The sequence below is a fragment of the Sander vitreus genome, chromosome 16, assembly GCF_031162955.1.
Source record: "Sander vitreus isolate 19-12246 chromosome 16, sanVit1, whole genome shotgun sequence".
Taxonomy (NCBI): domain Eukaryota; kingdom Metazoa; phylum Chordata; class Actinopteri; order Perciformes; family Percidae; genus Sander; species Sander vitreus.
Window position 1 is genome coordinate 14,291,933 of NC_135870.1, and position 18,756 is coordinate 14,310,688.

Genomic DNA, 18,756 nt, shown 5'->3' on the forward strand with positions numbered 1-18,756 from the left:
ACATTTTCCCTCTAAACTTCTCAAATGGTCACATTTGAAAAACAGCTTGGGACCCAAAGAGGTCAAATTATTCAATATTTCTTAAAAAATGAAGATAAAAAATATCCAAGATTATAGACAAAATAATAGGCTACAAATATATGTATTCTTTTCTCTCACATTAATCATTTAACGACTCCTCCTTTTATCTTGTGACCTATTGGAGGGGGCTCGACCCCTAGGTTGGGAACCACTGAGATAAACTAACTTTGGTTAAAACTTGCTTCAAATGCGTTGATGCAGTATTTACAATCTAATAATGCCATTTATAATAACACGCTATATCAGTCACAGGGGATATTTTACTGCAGAACCAGTAGGCCTACATAGTTGTACATTGTGGTAGTAGTACTTTACAAGGATCTGAGTAGGCCTGCTTCTTCCACCACTGACAACACAATAGTCCACTAATAAATACTTTACTTAAAAATAAAATAGGCCTATTCTTTCTATTTGTTGAGACTCTGGCTCATAAATGGTTTCAGGTGTATTGCAGATAAACAAATTAAACGACATTTAAAATACCTTTTTGAAATGTATTATTTTTTTAAGCCACGGAGGAATTAGTAGATTACTTAAGAGCTGTAGGCATCAATAACTTCAATGATGTACATTGAACCCCAGACATCCATTAATCATATAAAATCATAAACGCCATCCATTCCTCGCTGCTGTCCGGGCCAGGTTTTGATACAGCGCCGCCACTTGCCGGAGCACTTGGATTGGCTGGAGGAGCAAGGTAGCCCGCAGAGACTGCTGCTCCTTCCCCTGGTTCAGTCCCGTCAGTGGAGCGCGAGGCGCAGCGCACTCACATACGGCTCACACACACTCGCCTGCACGCGTGAAAGGTGCGACAGAGAGTGGACTCAGCGGGCGACTTTGATTTTGTGTGTGCGACTAATCAGAGCATGAATTTGCCATCAAGACATCGATCCACACCTCTAGACAAACCAAGTGAACCTTTCAAGGGAAAAGCAAACGGGGACAGATTTTAATGCAACATCCTTCCTGACGGAGGGCGATGCACGCGCCTCTTGTTCCATAAACTGCCACAGTTTATATGACAGCAAAAACACAGCGCTGCTGGATATATTTTTCCGCAAAGCCATTTTGTTCATATTTTTGCGCTCTGGGTTTTTGAGGGGTGCAATTTCGACCTCAGCGCACAACGAGCGACAAATAGTGCGTGTTTGAGCGCAATTGCTCAGTGACTCGGACTTGCCTCAGAGCGGAGTTTGACTCCTCATCATGGGGTACGGTGCACAAACTGATAGAGATAGAGAAAGAGGAAGAGTGCCGAGATCCTCTGCTGAGATGCTGACCGTATCATGGCTTTTGCTTTTTCTCCTGGTGGATATCGGAGTGGCTCAAGGTAACGTTAAAAGTATATTTTTGACCTGTAAACTTGGCTTTACTCTACTAAAAGTTGTGTAAACTCCTATAGGCTAAAGCAGGGGTGGAGTGGACAGGAAGAACCAACTGAAGTTGGTTTACTCAAACTCTTAGTAGAAAGAATAAATACAAAACCCACCTTTTGGCACTCAGCTATTGAAGAGGTTAAGGCATACATTAATCCTGTGTAAAAGCAAAGAAGGCCTAATAGTCATAAACTCCCAATAATGTGGGGTAAATATGAAGATATGGCAAACCACGAAGTCAAATGAACCCTTCTCTGGAAAACCATGATGAAAAAAGGTTGAAAAAACCCCACCACACTTCAATTCAAGGGATTGAATGTTGCTTATTTCAGTTGTTTAAACCACAACTGGCATTTGTAAACAGAAACAGTCCCACTATCACATCCATTTGTCTCGGAAAAGAAATCACAGAGTGCTGTTGTGCTCCAATAGAGCTTCGAGATACCATCAAAATGAAATCAAGCCCATATTTAGGTTGCTTTTTTAAAAACATCTAACCTAAATTAATCCTTAAAGATTGTCGCGCACAAATAGATTTACTGCAGTAACAATGGCCTAAACTAAATCATATTACGGGAGGTAAAATATAATATGTAGACCATTCTTTATTGTAATTATTATGAACCAAATTATATTTAAAATCAGACTCATGACCCAGTTCCTACTTGTATTAATTTAGTTTTATGTGGACATCCGGTCCCACTATAAAAACCTACAGTAGATGAGAGGCTTGATTGATTAGGCATTCATTTGCTTTTTTTCCTGGGTTTCCAGATTAAAACAATAATGCACAAAATGATTGATTCTTAAGGCGATCTTGTTTTGACGTACATATAAATAGTTTCATTCCAAAATAAGATGTCCAGTCTTTGGAAACAAGCTCATCCTTTAATGATGACTAGTTAAAGTCCAGTGAAGCTATTTAGGCTATAGTCTTGACCTTTGCTTAGAAGACAGGTCTTTATTAGGACTGAATAATCAGTATGTTTGAGATACTGAGTGGTAGAGTTTCAGAGGCAATTTTCATTTTCGCCTCAGATATAATTATGGTTTTAATTTCTCACTGTATTCAACTTCAACCAATAAGCCTTGCCTTTTTTTTTAACCTGTGTCAGAGTAGTCGCCTGTTGAAAAATGTTTTCTATAAACCGTAGTAGCTGTCAGTTATGGAAAGCATTGAGATAATGCCAACACCTGAAGCCATTTACTTAATCTTCTCTCTCTTGAGTGGGATTGTCTGTCAAACAAAGGGAGCTAGGAGGAGGCCATCTATGTGTTAGGGTGAATGTTCAGTATGTGTTTGTGCATGTGTGTCAAATGCCAGATGAAGTGTATGCCTCTGGAATTAAGGTAGGTGGTCTGCCTGCTCTTTCTGCAATTAACTATGGCTGAAAAACATGAGATTGGAGGAAATGAGCAGATTCTCGGTTTGCAGACAGACCCCTGCAAAGGAAAGGCTTACAGTAGCCGATTTTTCATTGATCTAACATATTATTATTATTTTTTTAAAGTTAAGGCTGCTCATGCAAGAGCAACACAAGCTTAAATTGGAGGTCCAAGCACATATCCTAGACAGGCAACCTGGAGCACCTTATCTAGCTGCTCCAGACCTTCATCTCACTCCTACATAGTTAATGAGCAAAAGAGGAAGAGGAAGAATGAAAATCAGCACAGGTCCAGTTTCTGAAGGGCAGGGTGAGATGACATAATACCCATTCCAAAACCCCAGAGAGCTTCTGTGTCATTGACTAAATGGGAATACGAACAAGGTCCTTCTCTGTCCATTAAGAAGTCGATACAGCAGGAGAACATTGTTTGAGACTAATTAATGACCCTGCTATTTTTGGGCTCTGATGAGCTCTACACATTCCCAAATCGCTGGAGAGTCACTTATTCAGTGTAAAACTACTGGTGATTAAAGTGGCTCACTTACCCAGGCGCTCCTCGTTCAACAACTCCTTTCCTGTATATTTTTGTTTTGGAGTCATTTGAACACATTTTCAATATTTGTATACTTAGGCACATTTCATCTGGCTATTGTGGTTTATTTTTGATTCCTGGCTTTGCCTTTGAGAGGACTTGCTTTGCACCCCATCTACAGAAGTAAGCGCTGGGAAATGAGGGTGCTCATTAACCTGCTGAACTCTTGACAAAGGAGACAGGTTGAGACAGATATAAGCTGGGAGCTGCCAGAAAGTTAGCTGGGAGCTCGGTGACAGTTGCTTGATTGGAAACCCATGGTGCAAGAACAGATGTACTCTCGGTATTTCCAGCACAGCGGCAGAGCTGTACAGAATGTGCAGTGTCCGTATCTGTGTGTGTGCATGTTGTTTTAAAAGTTGATGGAGGATGTCAAGTTGTTATGGGAATATGTGGAATACTTCCTCATGATGATATGTGAAAAAACTGCAAGAGATGTAACATTTTGTTTTCCCTTTTTGGGGGAAGTAAATGTAAAAACAGTTTGTAGTTCTACTGGGTGAATCTGAAATAGTATCATTTATTGTCCATCAAACAGACTGAACAGTGAATCACAGGGGAAAAGCTACACTTTCTTTATTGATTTGACATATTTGAGTTGATAATACGAGCATATGTGTTCACTGAGGATTTCTGAACCTTCTGCAAATAGAGACAAAATCACGTTAAGGTGTTTTTTAAAAATTATTATTATTATTTATTTTTTTTCAAGGTTACCAATAATATACCTTAACACTGACATGTTTATACTGTATCTCTGTGTTACGCAGTGGATAAAAGCATAAAGTCCAGCCCAGGGTAGTGGCCTTCCTGGGATTAGTTCAGTTTTTCCACAATGCTGCTCTTATGTCTCTCTCTTCCTCGTTTACCATGTTCCTGTCTCTGCTCCACTTTCTGATGATGTGTCCTCTGAGGATTGTTTTTGGAGGGAAAAGTTAAAGGTTCTTTTCATTTCGGTTTCTAAAATATCGTGACTCAGTGCACAGTAAGACGTTGCTATTTTCCCGCATGCAACACTCCCTTTCAGATTGATCTGAGCACTGCTTTAAGAGTGCAGGTAAACGTGAATGTTATTTCTATCATTATTATTCTAACAAGCTTCTCTGCGGCCTGACAACTGGCTCCTCGGAGGCCGGTAACATTACAACCATTGCGGTCATTCTATAAACAGGGCCTGTATGCACAATGAGCACATTGTGTGTAAGGAGCTCTACTTATAAATTACCCCTATGTAGCCCTTTGCCAGCGCCCATGAGATGGCAATATGATACACTTACAGTCAAGGAATTTTATGTAATTGAAGGGAATTAAGATTCAGTAACGCACTCCCCTATGCGCAGGTGAAGGAAGAGGGCAAAGTAAACAGTGTGTACAGTATGGTCTGACAGTGCTGAGTGGGGGCAGAGGTGCATGCTGGATGCTAGCTGAGCTACAGACGGAGCGTGGTAGTGAGTGATAATTACTGTGAAAAGTGGCTGCTGAGTTTGCTTCCCTGCTTCCCTCGATGGCATATACTATCGTTATGATGGCAAAAAATATACATGAAGCTATTTTGGGGCTGGGAACAGTTCTGCAGTCTTCTAATGGATGCGGATGTCTTGTGATGTGCTGGTGGAGGCAAATACTGTCACTGTAGCCAGGATTTTAGAAATAGTGAGGTCATGGGTCCAGACTCCCCTTTTGGTGCAAACCCACCAGCCTCAGAAATGTTTGACCAACCAACAAAGAAGTCTTTGAAATATTCTGACTATTTAGATTTGTACTTTACTAAATCATTTAACTTTTCACTTGAACTTTTCAATTCAAAATTCTGTTTCAGAGCATTCCCCACACTAATATAATTGTGGTGGCGAAATTCTAACTTCTTGTACTATATTAGAGTATAAATAAATATAGCCTAAAGTCCTTAAAACATTGTTTAATTTGTGAATAATGACAACATGTGAACTCCTCCACAGATTGTTAAAAGCAACAAAGCTCTCAGGAACAATACAGAAAACATGACCTCAGTGTCAACAATGCTTCTGGTGTTTAGGTGTTTTGCTGCCAATACCCATGCACCAGATTTGATTGTTTATTTGAGTGTTTATTCTGCGTATTTATGCTCTTTAACCAGCCTGGTGGAAGGATGCCTCTCCCAGTATGAAGTAAACCTAAAAGCATTTATTTCCTTTTTCCTTTCCTAATGAGGTTTCTGTTGGAGGTGTCCTTGACATTTTTATTTGTTGCTCTCATATTGTAGGCATTGTGAAACTAGAGTTTTGCTAATAAAACTTGACTGTTGGGGAGTGTAATACTGATTTTAGATTCCTGTGTCATCTCTTATCATCTCCCCTCCTCCCAGAGCAGCAGATAAAAAGGAAAGGAAAAGAGATGCAGGGTGAGAGTGAGAATAGGGTGATCGCAAGGACACAAAAGAGGCAAATGGGACAGAAAGATTATGTGAGAGAGAGAGAGAGAGAGAGAGAGAGGGGACAGACAAGAGAGGAGAGTGTGTCATTAATCACCCTGTGTGACACTCTCAACTACAGGGGAGCTTCACAGTGCAACATTCACTTCTATTAGCAGTCCATTAGCAGAGCTCCGCACAAGTAGCAGCACTTGACATGCAGGCCTGTGCCAGAATGGCTGACCTGTGTCTCGACACAATGTATACTGCACCACCTAGATAGTGTGTGTTTGCTAAGAGTTTTTGTGAGAGTAGGGTGAGTCAAAGTGCACCACAGGGCTTACATTACTGTGACATATTGTGACAAGTTTAGCTTTTTAGGCTTTGGACAGCAAATGAAAATAATTGTATAAATAGGTCCCACTTTCAATTACGCTACTGGATGAGATGGGGCATAATGATTGTAGAGATGATGATAGTGGTGGTGGTGGTGACCTGATTTCCTACCTGTGATATATCCTCTACCAGAAAATGGCTCTTCAAAGTTGAGGTGGCTGATGCATTAGAGGTACAGTCATTTAAATCATTTAAAGGCTTGTTGGCCTCTTACTAGCCAAGAGCCAGGTGATTACAGGATCTCAGCCAAGGGGGACGGGGGTGTGGACCACTGTCCCTGCTCTTGATCTATAGTTCATTTATGATTAGAGATCAGAGCTGACAGTCAGAAAATCAGGGATTGAGGGGGGGATAGAGAGGAGGACCAGAGCCAAAGGGGGAGAGAGAAGTGATTACGAGTTAAGTGGCCCTTCCCATGCCATTATAAGCAGCAGGGCTGACAGAGCACATCATGAGTGAGTATAAGTACACACTCCACTTCTGCCCTTTAATTTGGCATCATGGCCTCCCCCCCTGGTGCTCAACCACTAATGTCCTTTGACATTTTGTGTTCCTAACAGGAAATCAGTCAAGGACATGTCACTACAAACACAAGTAAATAGGAGAGTATGAGTAACTAAAAGATCATAGGTGGTTATCGGAGTATTTTCTTTGCTTCACATTTACTCATCCTGATTGTTTTGTAATATAGTCCTTATGATTCATCTACTTTTCTTTATGTTTGTTATATAATTGTGTGATAATCGTCACCATAATTTAGCTGATGTAATCATCTGTGGACACAGCAAAAATGGATGTCCTGTACTGTTGCCATACATGCTATTCTACCTAGCAAAGAGGATTAGGGTATGAAATAAACAGAGTTAGGAGGGGATTTGAGATGCTGCTGGAATGCTGGTACTCTTATGTATGCACACAGACACTATAAACAGCTTGAAGTGCTGATGAGCAGTAAAAGGCAGAGTCAGTGGGAATGCTCTTATTTCCCCAATGTCCTTTAACTGTGTTCCCTGCAGTCTTGGTTCCTCAACCCAGCATGGAGCAGTCTTGCTTGCTACTACATAGTAAGCAAAGTCCTAACATGGCACAGCAAGATAATAGAAGCTCCGACGGTGGGCCAGAAATTTAGGCTGAACATGCCCTGCATGCAGTCTGAAGGTGTGATATAATCCTGGTTTATCTCCGTTGTTGAACGTCTGTGGGGCCAAAAACAGTTTGACATTTTGGTTAAAGCGGTTATTCTCTTATTAGATGAGAAGATTGCTAATTATGAAGCTACTGCCACGAGCGGTTAGCTTAGCACAAAGACTGGAAACAGGGGGAAACGGTTGGCTCTGTCCAAAGGTAACAAACTACTAAGTAGTGGGCTTAAGAGATGCTGGTAGTCGGATTTAGTACTTCCAGAATAGTGTTTATCAGAATTTTGTATGTAATTGTGAAAACAATGATGGAAAAAATGCAAAGGTATTGGAAAGAGTGTTACGCTGGAGTTATTTTCATTTCGGAGCCCATGTTATCCAATCTGTCCAGTCACACCGGCTGTGATCAGGCGCAGAGCGACTGCGCCGGCCCGCGCGCTGCAGCGATCATTGTGGCAACTCCTCTATTTTTTCTGCGAGTGAATGTGTCAAGCCAGGCAGGTAATCTCATACAGGACGGCCACGGTGCAGCCGGATACCTAGGTTTATGGTGATTTTGGCTGTCTACAGCGAGACATGCGATCAAGCACACGGAGACAGAGACGGACGGACAGACACACACACACACACACACACACACACACACACACACACACACACACACACACACACACACACACACACACACACGCACACTCTCGGGGATAAAGAGAGATAGACATTCTGTAGAGTGGAGAGGAGAAGAGTCGCTTTGTGACCTGCGCGGAGAAATGCACGTCTGGTATGAACAGCCAGGCGCGTGATCAGGCACAAATCTAAGCTTCATGGCTATTCGCGGCGCTTCCCCGTGCGGTTTATTTCTGGCGTTACCCTACCTTCAACCAGAGCTAGTGCTGATCCCCCCTCCAGTAATAGAGTGAAACTAAGCTAATCTCTCCTAGATATATTCTGTACATAAGTCACATACCTGCAAACTGCACACAGAGGCATTAAAACAGCAATTTGTTGTAGTAAAAACTCCACATAAAATAAACCAACAATTAGAACTGAAGACGTTGCCACTTTGATAGCTGATGAGATGATTCAAAGACTGTTCTAAAATCAGTCTTGAGCACGAATATCTTCATCTCAAGGTGCTCTTTCAATCCTCTGCTCTGCCGCCGCCGGGGCACCTTTGATGTTAAAGCCAGGCTATATGTTCAGGTCTGATGAGAAGGGCGAACATGCCACTGAGGCGGTAATGAGTGAGATGATATCAGTGGTGACTCATAACACCTGAGTCACACGCACAGTGTGGGGGCTTTGGCAATCACCTGAATTTTCATGTCTCTATGAAAATCCAGCCTGCTCTCCAGAATGGAAATCTAGCTGCTATCTTCTCCTCTGTTCTGACTCTGATTGACAAAGCTAAACCCTTAATCCTGGCTTTGCCCTAACTTGTGCTCTGAGCCGGAGCCTCACAAGTGGAATTGGACTAAAGCAAATGTATAAAATCCCTCATGAAGAATAGGAACAGTATTCATCTATAATAAGTTATTTGCCAAGCTGATGTGTATTTTGTCAAACCCTCAAGTGGATACATCCATATACACATTTGATGTACCTGCGTTTACTTCATTTTGTTGTTGAATGTGTCACATCTCTGCATTGTGAAGAGCGGTGGTGGTTTCCAGACGCTGCACTAATGTCTGGTTGGGGAGGGTTGTGGTCTATGTATGTCAGCAGAACAGAGAGAGGGGTAAGGAGGGAGGGGGGGCAGGTATAGGACCACAAGTCCTGGCTGAAACATGAGAGCAGGAGACCCACGCTCCCCATTTCCTGTCTCCACTTTATCAGCATCTTGCTCTCTGTTATTTCTGTGCTCTTAAAGCATCCGATGAAAGCCTTGCCACAGATAAATGTTTGTGCTTCCTTGTTTTTTATGGGGCTCAAATGAGGGACTTTATCTGCCTGCTCCCTCCCTCCTTCATTTTTGCTCCATTCCTGTGTCTGCTTTGAGATGCCACAAGAGAAGTTATAGGCTCTGGTTTACATTATGGTTCCTTTGAGATGGGCTTGAAGGACAATGCTTGTTCTTGTTCTTCTAAAGTAATACATTTTTACAAGACATTAGAGAATAGGCATGGGAAGAGGTGGATAATTAGACTACACATCTTTGCTTACTTTGTAAGAAATGATTATTTCCACCTATATTCAGATCTGGGGAATGAGAGGTAATATTCTTTTGAAAAGAAACTTTTGTCCTTAACAGTCTGCACCCTTTCACCTCTTATCACCTCACACAATATTTTCCTTCAGACTCACATAATTCAGTCTGCTTCTGTTTTCTTAGCTTTCTGTATGAGCATAGCGTTGTATGTGCGTGTTCTTATTTGTCTGCATATGGCGGTAAACTGTGTGTATGCACGTGTGTTTATTCAATAATAACAGAGTCCGAGAAAGTCTGTTTCAGATAAGTCTGTGTGAATACCAGACCATTCATCCCCAGGAAATCAATCTTTCTCATAATTCCCCTCATTTTTCTTCCATCTGTTATCTACAGAGCTGCCAAACAGACTTTTAAACAGAGCAGACCATTACCAGAGGGCAGCATTAAATGTGTGTCAGAATGCCAGCCTGTAAAGTGTTGTTTTCACTGAGTTAAATGAGGTGCTAAATTAAAGCTACACAATTGGTATGCACTGTTGTATGATTAAACCCCCACCCTCCATGTATTTATGTTGACAAGAGCACAGAAAAGTCAAAATGTGTGTTAAGAGTCTGGGATGTTTTAAAAACGATGCTATTGAAATCATGCTTGACTGTTGAAGGCATGTGATGAATGGGTGTTTGTTTCTGTTTTTGTGTAATTACTTTGTACAAGTCTCAACAAACACTGTGGAATTCAATCACCAGCATCTTGGAAAACATATTTTTTCCGCAGTCAGGTCAGTATCAGAGTGGAGTTAACTGCCCAACCCCACCATCATCACTACCACCAAACACACACCGACCCAAACACTCCACTGCGTGACCTCTTTTCTTCATTTTGGGCTTTGTTACTGTGAGTCCAGTAATGGTTTGCAACTTGAGATTGCTGTTGGGTGTCAGCACTTTCCTGTGTTTGTACAGCGTGTGTTTGTGAGCCTGTGTGTGTGTGCTGTATCTCCACGATCAGTCCCTGGTGACCTAAGTACTGGCAGACAGTGTTTAACTGGGGCAGGCTCAATGGGTCTCATTTAAATGGGTTCCAGACAGAAGCCCCATGGTGAAGGGTTACTTTATGACTCTTAACATGTAAAGCACACTGTTGAAGCTGCTACAATTTGTGGGCTTGCCAGAGAAGGTGAACTGTACTGTATTCTTCTTCTTCATGAATCTATCAGGGACACAAAAGATGCTGCTTATGTTTAAAATTTGCCAAATTAGGGGGTTCCACATGGAAAATACGTGGCTTGTTGTCTTTGATTTGTATGCATTTTTCGGTTAATGAATACTATGGAGATGAGGTTCATAATGACAGAAAGCAGTCTGCGTAGCTCTGAAAGTTCACTGCTGTAAATGTCAGAAATATTAATGAGCTCAATGTGTCATTCCCTGCTTGTCCTACATGATGTTCTAACATAAAAGGATTGAGCAAAGTCATGTCACATTCACACAATTTCTGTAGTGCAGTGCATGCATGCCATCATTGGCTGAAATACTACTTTAATACACTAGGAATTATGTACCGTACAATGACTGCAAAATCTTCAAGTTGTGTAAGGGATTGGCAGCAAAGGAGCGCTTTCAATTGTGCATTTGCCCCTTTCAAGGAGCTAACCAAACAATAGACAGAAGGTGAATAATGGATGTTCTTGTGATGAATGCTCTGAAATGCAGAGAGAGAGAGAGAAAAAAAGAGTTTTTCCTTAACCAGGTCAAATGTCTGAATTGGCTCTATTTTGTATACGGAATACAGATCTTGAAATTCCCACAGTGAACACAATTTTTGTTTGTTGTTTTACATCCATGCTCCCAATCCGTTAAGGCATGGAAACCAAAATATTGGTACAGTCATTTACCGTGGCATGACTGTATGCTGCTATCAGACCTCACTGAGCTACCTACAGATTAGAACAAACCCTCAGTACTATCACAACATGAATCATTTATTACGAAAACCTTTTCAAACCAATTGATACAGATTAAATGGCTAGTGTTACTACTGCCATTATTAATAGCGATCATAATAAATGATTTGTGCAGATGTATTCTTATTATTAATAGTTTGGGGAGTTTCTTAGGATTATGCCAACCTACCCATCAGTTTGGTGGGGAGTAACAGTGGAAGCTTTTGTCAAACTGCTCTCCCCCAGTCAAGTTAATGGAGAAATGAGATCTGAGTTAGGAAAAAATGACCAAGCTTAGTAAGATGACAGGCTTGTTTCTCTAATTCCAGACCTCAATAAACTATGACCCCATACAGTACACCAGCTGCACTGGAGTCAGCACACTAACTGTAAACTGATACACCATAATGGCTTGCTGCAGATATGCTCGAGCATGTGCAGCGGAAACCGATAATTCAGTGGTGACACACCATGCATAGGGGTTCCCATGGTTTTTAGGCTGACGTGAGGTAAGATGATCCGTCAGGTAAAAGCAGAGGGGGTTACACTGGAGAGACATGGAGGGGGAGGGAAATGCAGGGTAACCTCTGCTGTGTATAGGAAGGAACAGCGCACTGGTAAATCATACCTCCTGATGAGTTTCCTTCAGTAGCTGCTTGTTTAAATCCTACTGCACACATTCCTTACCCATCGCATTTAGAACGCTGCACATTACTAAATCATGGTATTTATGTTTTAACAAGTCTGCAAAGGCTCACTAGCATTCTGCGAGCCACATTTTTTGTTATCACTGTTTTTCCATGCCAAATGTTTTATTTAGCAGACTGCTCTAGCCCGAGACCTCGCCAACAAAAGCAATGATACCGGCCAAAGGAAGAGTCGGAGAGGAGGAGGAGGTGGGGACAAGGAATAAAATGAGACAGAGATAGCCACTCCTAAGCTGCATGGCTTTTACCCACAGGATGAACAGGCTGAGAGCATCTAGGATTCAGGCACATTAACCCACAGCTATTTTGGGCTCCTTTGTGTGGCTTTTTGTTTATGGAAAAGAGGCAAAAATCTGGTAAACAAATACAATAATGTTGAACAAACCAGTGTGTTGTCAAGATTGGGCAGCTTTGAACATTACCAACTCACAAACGCACATTTCCATCCCCCTGCAATTTCTTGGGGAAATTTGACAGGGTAATCTGAGCCTTATTGTGTTGCTTTTCTGTGGAACACCAGATACCAGCACAACCTGGTTTGGGTTTTGACTGCCATTTTTCTTGTTGGCAGTTGTTTCCACACTGATTGAATTTGAGGGCGAGTGGCATGAGAAACTCAAGCTGGAATATTTACACTGTAGCTTCCATTTTGGTTCTTTTGCCATAGTTTGTTTTAATAAGAGCTTGAGAGAATGCAGTATACTGTCTGAGGAATTTCGATGGGGCATGTCAAATCCAAGGAGTGTCAGCGGCCACTCTGTTAACATGCTGCTCTGTCTGAAGCCGTAGGACATGGAGTCAAATGGATTGGTCAAAGCTGTTCCGACACACACAGGCACGTAACAAGGGCTGGACAAGCGGGAGGACAAAAGTGATCAGCTCTTTGAAGGATGTGTCACAATGAGGGGATGTAGCTGTCTAACATTGATCAGTGGTTAAAGGTTTTCTCTGCTCAGCCTGTCACATCTAACTTTACTCTTCATTTCCCTCTGGCTCTCTTCTCTGACTCTGTTAGAAGAAGTTGGGTGTCAAATGGAAAAAAAATACTGTCAGAGCCTACAAAGAGTTTTTGTATGGTTTACGAAATATTTGTTACTGCGTGGCCCTAGTTACATGCAGACAAACTATGTCCTTTGTATCCGGGTGGTCTCTTGGGAGTGAAGCAGACATTTTAATTTAATCAGCTGCAAACAGCAATAATGCCTCCCCCTAAAACTCACTCATCTCACTTCAGTGATACAATTACGAGCTGAACTGCATTGGCCATCTTGTTGTGATTATATGTGTTTACATGGGAGGGAGGTGTTTACTGTGGAAATTGCGGCCCTGTCCTGTTGCCCATTTAGCTACTGGAGAAAAAGAGCTGCTGTGAGATTTAATTTATTTATCGTCTCTGGAACAGTTACTTATTCTCTAACTAGCATTATGATTGTGTCTTGCTGAGTCTAGACCATTGAGATGAGTGGCTCCAGCTTTAGCGAAAAACGGCTATGAAGGCTCTGCGTAGATGCACGGACACATCAAGGAATGTGTTTGTTTGTAAGGAGGAATATATATAGCATACTCTCCAGCAATAACTACTTTTTTTTGCTTTTATAAGTGATTTGTAAAACAATAGAAATATGGGCCAGATGCAGATATGCATTTTATCCACAATATGTCAAAGATTTCAAATCTACCATAGTGTTTTCTTATTCTCTAAAATACTTTAAAATCTATTTGATTATGACTTATTTATCTATCTCATATAATATGCTGTATTACTACAGGGGATTTTATATAGGCTAAATCTAATCTACAAAAGATGTCCTGAAGTGAAAGATTTACGATTTAAACAAAATAACTCTTACATATGTAAGAGGAAAGTACTATTGAAATGCTTACTGTAATATTGAATAAATACAACTATAAATAAAACCTTGATATCTTATGGCCTTATTTGTAAAATCCTTTTTTTATGTTGCACAAGGCAATCCATAAAGAGTAAAAGGGGTAAAGTCATTTTAAAATATTTGCATCCAAAATCAGTCTCTGAAATTGCACAAGACTTTTCAAAAGAGCAAATTTAATCATTTGTCTTCCATTTCATATTTTTAAGTACCCATCCACCACTGGCCTTGTATCGTCCCATCACTGAAGCATTCTGGTGATTACATTGCCTCACTAATCTTACTGATGGTCACATTGCCTTTTCAGGCCCCAGCACTATGTTTTATTGGTGTAGCATTATGCACAGTGTTTTAACCATTGTTTACTCCACAACATGCCACTTGTTATCTTCCGCAGCAAATGGCCATGTCTTTACCAATTATGTCTGGCTTTTGTCTACTTTCCTTTTTTCCACTGGACGAGCAGCCATTTAGTGCAAGGGTCAGGGTTGTAATTGACAGCCACCACTAAACAAATTTGCCCAGCTCGGCGGTAGACCAACCCCACCTCCCGTCCCCTCCTGCTTCTCTAATCTAACTAATGCACCCATGTGTGTGCTGGAAAGTGAATTAAGCATCGAAAACTCAATACCTGATCCATCTGACAGAGCTGCCTGCGTGCACATTAGCAGTTTCTCTGCAGCCTCTGTAATTGTATTACACAAGTTGGCCGCTCTAACGATCAGACCTTACACACACTTACACACTTATACACACTCTCCCTGTTGTCGTTAATCGCTGCCTTCTCTGGCCCCGGAGGCGTGCAGCGGGCCAAGAACAGAGCGATCTAGAAGAGGATGATGTGGCGAGTAGTTCAGCCCTCCCTCAAGGCTGACATGAAATTAAACCATCGCCTGCGTCTGCGCGCGTGTGTGCGTGTGTGTGTGCGTGTGTGTGTGTGTGTGAATGCATGTTGTGAAATTCTGTCTTTTGATTTTAAAGCTCTGTTGTCAGCCTCTGTATCTGCCTATTTGCCTTCTAATCAGTGCCTTTCTGGGCACTCCTGCTGTGCGGCCCTGTTTCTGTTTCTGCCTTTGGCATATCCCACCGCCTGCTATCTGTGTACTGTCAGCAGTCCTGCTCCTTGCCAGAGACCACAGCGTGATAAGATGAGCTTTTTCTTGCTCCTCTCCTTGCCACTAATCTCCCTTGACCTATGCAGACCTATGCAAGGTTAGAGAAATATATCTCTGTGAATTTTCACATTATGCTGCAGATAAGGGGTGAGGACTCGGGAGATGTAGTGTAATGAACAATATACATACCTGTGCTCCTCAAAGACATTATCGGTGAGAAGCCAGAGAGGAGAGGAAGGGAATTGAGAGGGTGATAAAAGGGGTGGTTGTGTTGATTTGCTGTGTGTTGCCGTGTAAACAACCATTTTCCCTGGCCTCACTAATTGAGACTTCAGTTTGAATCCATGGAGAAGCTCTTTAAAATTGTATTCCTTCTAATATGCTGATTTATAATGATGAGTCCCAGATTCTTCCCACCGCAGCAGGGCATCACAAAGAGTCCTTGGAAGCGAACAAACTATATATATATATATATATATATATATATAGCGACATCATGGAGGGACTCGCTACAGGCATGGGAGAATGCTGCTGATAGATTTTGAAAGATGACCTCCCCGCATAGCCCAGCCCAAGGCTGACGATGTATAGATGCACACTGTGTTGTCCGAGAGAGCTCTGTGACCTCTATATAACCACGAAAGCCCCCCCCATATTCCTAGCTTTCAGGGTCCAGTGACACCCTACCTGCCAGATGACACCCATGATCCAGACCAGTGTATGTGTGCATGTGTAAAAATCCCTCAGGGAGCACTTGTCAGAGAGCAGGTCATCAGATATGCCTATGTGTGTGTGTTCACCTCCGTGTGCGTGCACGCTCACATTTGTTTGTGTGTATGTCTGTCTGTGTGCACACGCAACAGGGGAAGAACAAGGAAGAGCTGGGATGGTCAGCTTTATCATGCTTATCTGAAAGGTCACTCCGTCATTGTCGGACTGCACTTTACACAACCTCCCTGTGGTCAACGCAAAGATTCTGGAGCAACAGAAGGAGAAAAGGGTTGAAAGAAATTAGCCTGAAAATGTTGCACCAGTTTAAAGGAGATTTCCAAAAGTCGGAAAAAGAACATGCAAATGAAACTGCTTCGATTTGCAACAAGATTACATTATCAAAATGCCACCTGTACCTATTTTCTGTCTCTTATTTCATATTTCATTGTCCTTTCCATACTAATAAGGCATTTATGAAACTAGAAGCAGGTCCCACAACATTGTTTTTACTTTCATTTGGGATTTGTTACAAATATGTAACATTTCCACCTAGTTTTTTTGTTTTATAAAGATTTATTCACAATGAATGCAAAAACGGGTAAGAAAAATTCCACCTATTGTGTGACAATGAGGAAAGGGACAAGAAGTTTGGGAACAATGTCAAACAAAATAAGTGTGAGCCTATGAAGGGGTTATTTATGTTTGGAAGCACAATTATCACTGGAGTGAAAAAGGTGTAGAGGTAGGGACTCGTCCTCCTGTGTCTACTGTGCACAAGCCAAATCTCTGAGCGACACTAATCCTACTGGTTCTGCTGGTTATCCCTCCTCTCTTCCATCATCCCTCAGCAGGTATTCCCTCACTGCCAATGTTCCTTCTCTGACACCCATCCTGTGTTTTTCCCACCTGATCCTCTCTCTTCTAGCGCTCTGCTTGTTTTTACTGTTGTGCCTCAGTGACATTAGCCACAGTAATCCAATTGAAAGCTCCTTAGACCCGGCGCCGGGTTCTGTGGGGTTGAGGCGTTTCCATGGGGATCTCATGGATTCCTAATTAAGCTCATTAAAGCTTGTTATTAAAGCTCGTTAAATCTCATCCTGACACGGTGGCACAGCTCCTGATGGCTGACTTTACTAATTCACACACTAATACCACCATACACTCTTACAAACGTGCACACACACGCACACACATAGACGTCACCAGTATAATGCATTTTGGTGGGTGTAATTAAAGCTCCCAATAAGCCCTGCAGTTTTTCCTACTCCTTGGTTTGAACGGAATGGAAAGAATTTTGTGAACAATATAATTTATATACCCAAACACAACCATTTGTGCTCATGCAGAGTTGATGTGAGGTTACTATAAGTGGGAATTAAAAAAGAAAAAATAGTTCTCTAACATTACCGAAGACAACACATCATTCATGAATGATATGTTTGAGCTATGGGAGATATTTCAGTCAAATGGAATTCAGGGGAATAAGAACTTACACACACTGAACCATGTTACTGTGTGCCCCTTGACCTCACTCTAAGTTTACACGTCAATTCCAAAGATTGTCCTCTGGCTGTGAAGAGGAACAGTAAACCATGTTGTTTTGGGGGTCTTCAGGGTGCTGAGTGGAACAGTGTGTACGTGTGTGTGTGTGTGTGTAGAGAGAAAGCAAGAGAGACTTCTCTCACAACCTGAATCAGCCCTTTGATGCTGACTGGCCTTGACATCAACAATGTGGCCTTTCACAGCCCTCAACCACCTCTGAGGAGCTTACCAAGAACACACACATATCCAGTCTTTCTCTCTCGGTCACTCTCTCTTTAGTTTTTTTGTAGCTTTTTGTGCCCATTCTTAAAGAAAATGCCACTTTAGGTGGAAAGAAGATCTTGTTTAGTCGTCTGCAGAAATTGCATTGTAAACACCAGAGAAATGATAGGATATTGAGCCGAGCACAGTGAAGAGTGGAATCGGTCAGGTCCAGAGGGACACATAAGACAGTTGATCTTAAGTGCCCCCTCACACGTTTTGTTTTTTCATCCGTTCCCGTAAAATCTTCCCTTCTTTTGCTCTACCACTCTTGTCATTCTTTGACATGAAAGGGATTTCAACCCTTAGAGCCTTTTTAAATGTATCCTGTCTCACAATGATTGTGGTTAAACAGTCAGTCTGTAAATGAAGTCTATTCCAGATGAAAGTTGAAACACTCCAAAGGAGGTTCAGAAGTACGGCCTGCAGAGGGACATCCATCATTGACATCACTGCTAATTTTGGTGACATACTCAGCAAAACATGCCCAGCTGTGTGTGAAAGAAATACATGAACTCAGTGTTTCCATGTGATTTTTTCTTTTTTTTTTACTCCATACTTTTCAACAGCTTACAAAAGCAGACGCTTATATATCAAACATGTGTTTCTTTAACGCTCCATGTGTGAAAAGAATTGACTGTGATTGCGCTGACAAATGTTGTTTCCAGTTGTGTGTCAGACTGGTGGAACATATAGTAAATTCTCTGAACGTAATCTTTGTTTACTCTAGGTAGGCTCTGATTGACCTGTTAGCATTAATTAGCATTAGCCCTCCAATAATGCAGCCAAATTATGCAGCTGCGGGCAGAGAGACATTTATAGAGGTTGACTGAACTTGACAGAGGTGAAGTCCCAGGGCTGTGGCCTCCTGCACGCTATAATGAGATAATATGAGAGTGCGATGATGACCTGGGGTGTGTGCTTCTCAATCATACACTAAATGGAGATACAAAAATGTAGATGCAGAAAAACTGCAGTTTTTTGTTTCCACTGACTTCTCTTCAAAACCAACAAGAGTCTAGTGGTTAGGACATTAACTCTGTCTCCTCTGACGCTCTTGAGTTAAACACATCTCACAG

The 18,756-nt window shown here is 41.8% G+C and overlaps 1 protein-coding gene across 1 annotated transcript in view; it reads left to right on the forward strand.

The window, feature by feature from the left end:
* Nucleotides 1-791: 791 nt before the first annotated feature.
* The window catches only part of unc5cb (unc-5 netrin receptor Cb), a 118,664-nt gene continuing 100,699 nt past the window's right edge, over nucleotides 792-18,756 (forward strand). Inside the window, exon 1 of the mRNA XM_078270736.1 lies at nucleotides 792-1,411. Coding sequence (XP_078126862.1) covers nucleotides 1,288-1,411 — 124 coding nt within the window. The 5' untranslated portion in view covers nucleotides 792-1,287. The remainder of the gene's footprint in view (nucleotides 1,412-18,756) is intronic.